Here is a 9855-nt window from a genome sequence, read left to right as displayed (position 1 = left end):
AAAAATCAAATAACTTTAACTATGAGCTCCTAAAAAATATAAAAAATTAACATTTTAACAAAATATATAGACAAATCTATTAATATTTCACATAAATATGTTTTTATATATAAATTAATGAAAATTCATAGTCAAAGTTTAGTTCTAAAATTCAAATATTTTATTCAAAATGAACAAAAAACAACCGAGGGAGTAGTACCCAACAAACAGATGGTTAATGGTCAAATGAAACAAACCCATGAAAAGTCCTTAAAAAATATAGCAGGATACATATTACACATGCTAAGAGTACTGAATTTTAGGTCAAAATGTAACAAACAAATTGAAATGGAGAATGTAACGAACAAATTGAAATGGAGAGAGTAATAGTTAAGTACCCGGCCAAAACGAATAATACAATGTAAATTCCAATAAAAAAGCTCTTAGAAAATGAGACTCATTTTTTCTCCATCCAAGGAGATTATAAAATGTAAAATTTTCCACAAAAACTTCTGCCAAAAGAGAATCCCAGAAGATAAAAACTTGAGCCAAAAGCTTATCATAAAGCACCTGCATTGAAGATTCATGGATCACAGACATTCTGCTTCATTCATCTTCTACTCCACACACAGAATTAACACTCTTCACAATTTGTTGATAATTTCGCACGATGAATTGACAGACGCTTTTGATTAGTGGAGGACTGGCTGTCAATTGCACCACAACAATTGAGATTTCGCATGATGAATTGCCATAGCCTTATATCTAATCCGTGCGTTCTTTCTTCTCTATGCTTGATTTAGAGAGAACGACAACACCAACTACAATTAGCAACGCACCTGCGAACCACTGTTGCCAAAAATGGAGAATTGGAGAAATTTAGTTGGCACCATTGGAGAAATTTAGTTGGCACGGCAATTTTGTAACACCAAAACAATTCGGAATCCCATCAATTATTCGTCTATCAAAAGAAAAAATTAGTTCAGCTAAAGCTCTTACACCCTTAATTAAGAATATTTCATAAAAAGCATCTATATAACCACAGTTAGCAGACTAATTATATATTATATTTAATATTTTGTCCTAAAAACTCTCTTTAGAACTTTTTTATCAAATGAATTGATTAAGTCAAAACTTTTTAACGATGAATAAATGGGTTTATACAAAAAGAAGGCTATAAATATTCCTTAATATGCTATACTCACCGAAAAAGTCACATTTATCACAAAATCATACTAATCTACATTATCATTCGAATTTGAAAAATCATTACAGGTAATGCATCGGTTGGAGACAAAGAGTGTCGAGACTCGAGAAGCTAGTAAGGAATGAAACATAATAGATTAAAAGCTTAATTACTTGCTTGGTAGAGATAACTTTATGTATGTAATCTAGTAATGAGTCTGAACTTGCAATTTTTAAAGGCAATATAAAATTTCAAAAACTTCAAGTCCCAAAAAAATTATACAATTCCTTCTCTATTTGAATTTTCTTCAGAAATTCCACTTTGTACCAAACCTAAGAAAGCAATCAGTTGCAATGGGATCTTAAGCTCTAAAAACTAATAAGGTGAAGATGCATTGCTATGGACATTGACATAAGATTTTCCTAAGAAATATACACCGAAATCAACCACCATAATCTCTTTACAAATATAAAACGCAAGGGTATACAACAAGATTCCATGATCCTAATGCCATTAACTGGAGAGTTCAGGGGTCAGATTTTTCACAACCTTAGCCTTGTACTGCCTCTGTCCCATGAAAATTACCCCATTGGTAATGCGTGGGGAAATTAAGAAAAGTGCATAAAGTGGTATTATATGGGAAACTGGAGAAATGTATGGATGAGATGAAAATGCAAGTTAAAAGTGTGGATGAGAATTAAAGAAGAAATCTGGGTCATGTTCACAAATAAAAATGGTGCAAGTTTGTGGGACCGAGTAAAGAGGAAAGTGAGGCAAATTTCATGGGACAACGGAAGTAATAACAAAATAGGTCGTTTTCAATTGACCCTAGATTGTCAACGTCATTTGTAACTTTACCTAAATGAGAAGCACATAGGTTTAGTGGGCCAGATTAATACAGTCTACTATACCCTAAACCAAAAAACTATAAATGTGAGCTCCATTAATAAAAACAAAGGGATAAAGCACAAGGGTGTAGCTAAAAATTCATTGCAATCACAGTGAAATAGATGACAAAGTGTTGCATATTATACATCACAAACTGATATATAATCACATTTATCGTGTTCTAGATTGTCTAAAAGGGATTAAGACCAAAGTTCCACATATAAGGTCTCAACATTTTAATTACCAAAGGCAAACCCATTTTTTAAAAGCTAAAACAGATTCCCATATGTGATTAAGACTTTGGTATTGTTGTGTAAATTGTAAGGCTATAACATAGAGGTGTTCAACGGGCCGGGCTGGGTCAAAATTTTAATGGGGCGGGTCAAAGCCCGTTTAAATCCGACCCACTTTGACCTTTTTTAAAAAGTTCATAAAATAGTTTTTTTTTTTTTTATTATAATACTTTATGGCTCATTGAGTCAACACACTTACGTATATAATAATATCATTTTCAAATATAAAAAAAAAGTGGTAAATTTCTTTTCGCAATTAATTCTTATAATTATACGGCCCGGGCCCTTTACACCAAGGCCCATTAATGACCCATTAAAATGTGACCCGACCCTTGACCCTTGACCCGTTAGGTCAACCCGCCCTGTTGAACACCTCTTATAACAGATTAGCTTCGCCAGTAGCCAGAACATGCTTTGAAATTTACATTGTGATTAGATTATAGTCAAAGGACGGTCCAATAAATGATCCAATATATAAGAAATACTTAGAAGTTGAGATTGAAAAAATGGCCAATTACAAGATTCAGACATGTTTTTACCTTGGGTGACAATACTTCTCCAAAAAGAAAGAAACCAGCCAGGCCAGAAGAAAGGAAGTTAGTTGCAAAGTTTGTCACTGTAGCTTGTAAAGATGACAATGCTCTAAGGCTGTTGACGTAGCATCCCCACATTGTGACATTGAACATAATAACAAAACTGTATTTGACAAGCTGGTGAATAGATTCATATCATTTAAATATTCACTCATTTTTCCTCCAGAGACAAGAGAATGCAGTTACACAGGCAAAGGATGGATTTATTAACAATAATATGAAAATTGCATTTCCATCCAGTACGATCATTAGAGCAACTATAAAGATATCATGACCTAAGAAGTTAATCACGCATATAATCATGAAACCCCAGTTTGTTTTCTACAAATGCGACAGAAGGTAACATGGGAGTGACTTGCTTTACCATTTGACAAAATCGGAATATTTGGCCAAAAAGGTGATAAAAGCTAAAGCTACATTACCTCCGTTTTCAACCCGCTCGATTTTCAACCTAACCCTTTTTAACCCTTGAAATTAAGGGTTAAATAAAGCGCCTCCAACGGGCCCAAAGGCGAATCTAAAACAAAATCAAATGCCATCATTAATATTTTGAAAAAATGTCGGTTAAAATGCAAATGGATAAGTATTTTTTCTAGAGTTTAGAAAAATACACTTAATGAGGCTTGAACCCAGGTCAATGTTGTCACGGAGCAAAACTCCTAGTCCTACCAACTAAACTATCACATATATTGGTATCTCTAGGTTCATATATAAGTTGAATGCTGTCAGTTGATATCATTCAACAACAATAGATCCACCCTTGAACGGGCCCCAACCCAGAGTGAGACTTGAAACTTCTACACAAATTGTTGTCCGCCCATATCCAAGATGGCCATGGAAATGAATATCTGGTTTGACACTGTGTAAGCTCAGGTTTGCTTGAATTGAAAAACAAAAACAAGAGCCAAACCCAACCATTTCCGTAGAAGTTCAGATAGCTTCTAAAAGGTTCACAGTTTTTTCAATAAGTTTATATCCGATAAAAGAATACGCTCTGATTTACAAAATTTCAGAGGCCTCCTCCGCCTTTGATAACTCTTTCTTGATCCATCGCAACATTAGAAACTAGGATCCAGAATATACTCACTTTCTCCTGATATGAAATGCCTTTTTCCCATAAGTCACTCATACCACATGAGGCGCAACTTTTTCAGTTGCTAAAACTCTACAAATCTCAACGTATTTCAACTAGAAATACTTTGCAATTTACAAATAAATACACTTGCGATCAGCCAAATACCCATATGAACAACTACTTCCATCCGTTTAACATATAAATGACTTCAACGTCCGGTATGTTTCCCTGCAACAACCAATGGTTTTTGCGTAGCAGGAACTTAAAAAGAAGGCTGATACGTGACTATGGTAATTGAAATATGACAGAAGCAGGAAATGGAAATAATTTAGCAACTGTTCTGCACAAATCTATATATAATAGAGACTTTGACCTCATATATAATATTACAAGGAATATTATGTGAGTGTTTAGACTCAGTGGCCCTCGCCTTACAATCTAGACTCACCCAATTACATAGAGTGTGGGTTCACTCACATAGCCCCGAGGTTAACCACCCACGAAAAGTGGGTGGCTTCCTCATAAATCATACAAAAATGTCTAGACTCTGGTTGGTTTTTCTTTAATGATTTTCACTACCATCTTCCCTACAAACAGACACATGATAGTAAGAGATAGTAAAGTAGTGAAAAGAAACATTCTTGGCGCAGAGTGGGTTTTTCTTAGATACTTAGGAATTCACTACACACCCTAAATTATGAGTTGTAAAATCTTACCATACCACAATTGGATTCCATCAGCCTAATTGAAAACTAAAACCCAAACTGTTGAATAATTAACCCACATGTGATCCCACATCAAACATGAAGGTTAAGTAACATATAAGCTTGATGGGCTACTACTCCTACTACCTCATCAGGTCTGCATGCAGTCAACTTTACTCTTGTGTGATGTGTGGATCTTGTGTATAAGCCTAAATTTGTAGCAAACAAGGTAATTGAATAATTCCAACCCCAGGCTCTTTTGTAGCTAAAATTAAATCAACAAATCATTACAATTGAAAGGAATCAAGCTCAATTAAGCGTTTCCAACAGCAAGTCAGATGATAGTTCATACATAAAATAATTCAAGTTTAAATCTGTTTTCTATAAAAGACTAATTTTCACATGCCTATTAAACAAAACTCTCCCAAATCATAACTTGATAAGTTCAATCTTAATCCAGACCTTTACTTTCCCCAAATCAAATAACAATAAGATACATAGAAGATTCATGAAAGCGGTATAAGTAATCAAATAATGGCAACAAATGTTAAGATTATTGAGTGAAATTAGAGAAAAACAGTGGGGGGAAAAGAAATAAGTACCGGAGAAAAGAAAAACTTAGCAGAGATAGCAGCTAAAGCAGCGTTTAAGCCAGCAGCTACTGCCCATGCATATCCTTTGCTTTCTCTCTCTTTATTTTCCGATGCCATCTCTCTCTCGCTCCCTTTGCCGCCGATTGTTCAAAACTTCAGATCACGATGATCCTTGCGTGCCGATTGTCAAAGTAAAACGGAAGGAAAGTTATCAATGAACCGTTTTATTAGCATTTTGTCAATGTATCCCAAGTTATTTAGGTTACTAATGTACCTTCACGTTTATCACAAAAAACTTTTTATGTGGTCGCCTCGTCGGATAAATAATTTTATACTTGTCAAATTTAAGTCTTAAAATATCTATTTTAAGATTTAAAAAGTCTAATTTAACACTTAAAATTCTTACGTCAAGTCTAGAAAAATTATGTGAATTCAAATTTTATGTAAATCATCATCATCCTATCCAGTGTATCCCGCTTATAGAAAAATTATGGACAAGGTCTAGGGAGGAAAGGACCGCAGCAACTTATATCCATAAAGGAGAGCGCGGCCAAAGGAGTCCTCCGACTCGAGAAATATAAAGAGACGTAACTATACAGGAAAGATAAATTAAAAGTCTATAAATAAAATAAATAAGTAGAACCAACTACGAAATAAAAGAAAACAAAAAACTAATAATAAAAGAAACGAGAGAAGCAAGATTGCAAGAACACAAAAGGTAATCTAAGAGGACATCAGTAGTCTAAAACATGGATATGACACCTCCAACTACTCCTATCCATAGTCAAGTCCTCAGAGAGGTTTAACTCATGTAAGTTAATTTTTATTTACTCATCTTAAGTTCTCGTAGGTCTTCCTCGACTCTTCTTACCCTCTAATATAATGCTTTCTACCCTCGCGATGAAAATCTTTCTTTATACATATCCAAATCACCTCAATCTTGTAAATATTTTATAAAATATATATATGTAATTATTTTGAATACTTTTTCGATATTTTATAAGCTAAAGTTTAGGCTAGCCATATTGGTCTAGTAAAAAGTCAATTGTTTGTGTTGGCGGATATTAATAAGCTAAAGTTTATGCAATCAATTGGGATATATACTAACCATAAGGCGTATAAAATTTTGTAAGAAATTTTAAGGGTTTTTTTTATTAAATTAAATCATTCAAATAATTAAATTAATGAAATTAACACTATAATTTTAAGAAAAATTTATAAAATTATATCTTATTTTAATTAGTTTTAAAATATAGAGTTTATTAAACTTAGGTATAATTAATATTTTTTTGCTATATAATATGAACTATTAGGTGTTTGTTTTTATAAAATATTTAAAATATCAACAATTTTATTATAATATATCATAAAATCATAAAATTTAGTTAAAAGATCGGAAAATTCCACGTGTCACTTGGCAAATAAGAGTTTGGAAAACCTAGACAAAAATTGTTAAATAATGTAATCTAGAAAAATCTAGAGAGTAATGTATCAAGAAGTAAGTAAAAAAAAAATTCTATGATATCCTAGAACTATCTAGACTAACACTCTAAAGCTAATAATCTAGAAATATCTACAAGTTGTAGAAAAGACTAGAAACATAATGATGGTGAAAGCACCAACATAGAAGCACTATATATATGTGTTGCATGCTCTCATTTGTAACCAAGCCACATAATACAAAAAACTTTTTTTCACAAAAGCCATCAACTCTCCTCTTTATTTTTCATACTAGCATCTTCAATATTTATTAATCAAAATCAATAATCCACTACAACTTCCGCATATTAATTCTAACATTTGGTATCAAGAGCCACTAATCCAAAGCCTTTTTTTTTCAATCATATATCATCCAAATTTCATATCAATACCAACTCCACATATATATAAATGGCCTCCCCTAACCCCAATTTAAACACAAACACAAACATATTTAATCCCCAAGTTAATTGGGTACCTATATTTAAGGGGGAGATATTTGATCAATGGAGTATGCAAATGAAATCAATTTTCATTACCCAAGATATATGGGAAATTATTCAAGATGGTTATGAACAACCCAAAGATGCCAATGAAGAGGCTTCTTGGGATGACACTAAAAAGTGTCAATACAAGCAAAACAAAATAAGGGATCATTATGCCCTCTCTATAATATATCGTGGAGTAGATGAGACGATCCTACCAACAATCATGACCGCCACAACTGCAAAGGAGGCATGGAGCACTTTGGAGACAAAATATCGAGGCTTGGAAAAGGTAATACTCTTCAAACTATAATCTTTATGGGGTCAATTTGATAGTATGCAAATGACCGATAATGAGTCAATTCAATCATATACCAACCGAGTCTCAAATATTGTTAACCAAATTCGATCCAATAGAGACACCATTGAAGATGTTAAAATAATTCAAAAAATATTAAGAACTTTAACCAAAAAATTTGATCATATTGTGGCTGCTATAGAAGAATCTAATAAAGATTTAAGTTCACTCACCATGACTGAATTAATGGGCTCTTTATTAGCACATGAAGAAAGAATGCGTAAATTTGAAGAGCAACCAATCGAACAAGCTTTTCAGGCTAAATTAAAATTTTCTAATAATGGAAAAAATATAAATGGCCACGGTAATAATTTTCAACCAAAAAAGGGCAATTTTAACAACTGTGGTAGGGGGAGAGGAAATCATAAAAATCAAGGGAGCCGAGATAACAACTCTTATTGCATATTATGCAAGAAAAACAATCATAATACAAGAGATTGTCGATACAAATGCAAAAGATGTACTCGACACTCTCATTTTGAAAAAGATTGTTATTTCCGGCAAAAGGAAGAGGCTAATTTCACAGAAAATAATGATCAATTATTTTACACATGTCTGAATGCTCAAGAAGAGCAAACTGACACATGGTACATCGATAGTGGTTGCTCCAACCACATGACCTGAAATAAAAATTCATTTGCTAATCTTGATGAAAATATAAAGTCACAAATAACACTTGGTGATGGGAGTAACCAAGTAGTTGCCGGAAAAGGAACAATTGTTGTTAAAACAAAAAACGGCTCCTCTAAATTCATCCCCGATGTCTTTTATGTCCCTGGGCTAGCACAAAATTTGTTAAGTGTGGGTCAGTTAGTCCAAAAAGGCTATATGCTAAAATTTGATAATAATCAATGCCACATATATGATAAGAAAAAGGGGCAATTAATCACTACCACTAAAATGGCTCCAAATAAAATTTTTCCACTTAAAATGCAATTGGAGTTTAATACTGCCCTAAGTACAATGGTGAATGAATCCGAATTGTGGCATTTGAGATTCGGACATTTAAATTTTGACAGTTTAAAACTGTTAAAAAATAGAGAAATGGTGATTGGGCTACCACCAATCACTAATGAAAAGAAAATTTGTGAGGGTTGTATCTATGGCAAAATGCATAGATCACTATTCCCAACCTCATCATGGAGGGCTAAAGCTCCATTAGAGCTTGTCCATGCTGATATATGGGGTCTTGGCGGAAAAAGATACTTTCTGTTGATTGTGGATGATTTTTCACGCATGATGTGGGTGTATTTCTTGGAGAAAAAATCAGAAGCATTATCCCACTTCATGCAATTTAAAGCCCTAACAGAAAAACAAAGTGGGCATTCAATAAAGGTTCTAAGAACCGATCGTGGGGGAGAATTCACAAGCAATGAATTCAACAAATTTTGTAAACAACACGGCATCAAAAAGAAGCTCACAGTCAGACGCACACCACAACAAAATGGTGTTGCAGAAAGGAGAAACAGGACAATTACTGAAATGGCTCGGAGTATGATGCAAGGAAAAAATCTGCCTAAACATTTTTGGGCAGAAGCTGTCCACACAGCTATTTACATACTTAACAGGTCTCCCACAAAAGCGGTAAGAAGCATGACGCCGTATGAAGCTTGGCACAAAACAAAGCCAAGGGTTGAGCACCTCAAAGTTTTCGGGTGCATTGCATATGCCCACGTCCCGAAGGAGAATCGGGATAAGCTAGACAGAAAAGGAGAAAAATGTATCTTCATTGGATACAGTGACGAGTCTAAAGGATATCGTCTCTATCAGCCCGAATCCAAGGAGTTGATCATCTCCAGAGATGTCATATTCGATGAAAAGGCGCAATGGCAATGGAACGAGAACGATGTTGAAGTTCCAGTAGAAGTCATTCCACCACCAAGCCCAGATGAAGGAGAAGATCCAATTCAGTCACCAACTCAATCATCTGTAAGTCCATCACCATCAACCAATCCAGAAACACCATCAAGGAGCCCAAGAAGTCCATCTACATCACAAAGCTCAAGGTTGGAGCCAAGTCACTCAAGCCCAGCTCAACAAGTTCGAAGATCACAACGAGATCGATGTCCACCAAGCTACTTGGAAGATTATCAATGCAATCACACCATCATGGCACTCTTTGCAGGAGAACCACAAAACTTTGGAGAAGCAGCTCAAGAAGAAAGATGGATCGAAGCCATGAACGAGGAGATTAAGATGATAGAAAAGAACGACACATGGGA

General features: G+C 34.2%; 1 protein-coding gene across 3 annotated transcripts; it reads right to left on the bottom strand.

Annotated features, from left to right (window-relative positions):
* Positions 1-221: 221 nt before the first annotated feature.
* On the bottom strand, positions 222-5592 carry LOC130811554 (uncharacterized). 3 transcript variants are annotated; one of them, XR_009041192.1, is made up of 3 exons: positions 5321-5583; positions 2886-3456; positions 222-940 (listed from the first exon to the last, which is right to left on the bottom strand). XR_009041192.1 is itself a non-coding variant. In XM_057677885.1 (3 exons), the coding sequence occupies exons 1-3, from the start codon at positions 5426-5428 to the stop codon at positions 929-931; spliced, it is 291 nt and encodes a 96-aa protein (XP_057533868.1). In that variant the 5' UTR covers positions 5429-5592; the 3' UTR covers positions 222-928. The 3 variants fall into 3 exon arrangements, 2 of the variants coding, with proteins under 2 accessions (XP_057533868.1, XP_057533867.1); XM_057677885.1 differs by having other exon boundaries at positions 2886-3056; positions 5321-5592; XM_057677884.1 differs by having other exon boundaries at positions 222-828; positions 2886-3056; positions 5321-5592.
* Between the last annotated feature and the right edge of the window lie 4263 nt (positions 5593-9855).

This window comes from Amaranthus tricolor, chromosome 4 (genome assembly GCF_026212465.1).
Source record: "Amaranthus tricolor cultivar Red isolate AtriRed21 chromosome 4, ASM2621246v1, whole genome shotgun sequence".
NCBI lineage: Eukaryota > Viridiplantae > Streptophyta > Magnoliopsida > Caryophyllales > Amaranthaceae > Amaranthus > Amaranthus tricolor.
Note: the sequence above shows the minus strand (reverse complement) of the source record. Positions and strands in the feature narration are given on the sequence as shown.

Excerpts from the sequence above, each read along its gene's own strand:
- LOC130811554 (XM_057677884.1), bottom strand. The coding sequence starts at position 5,428 with ATGGCATCGGAAAATAAAGAGAGAGAAAGCAAAGGATATGCATGGGCA. Across the intron at positions 3,057-5,320 it reads CTAAGTTTTTCTTTTCTCCG|CTTGTCAAATACAGTTTTGT; the intron begins GTACTTATTTCT and ends TCTATTCACCAG. Across the intron at positions 829-2,885 it reads GAGAAGTATTGTCACCCAAG|TGGTTCGCAGGTGCGTTGCT; the intron begins GTAAAAACATGT and ends TTTTGGCAACAG.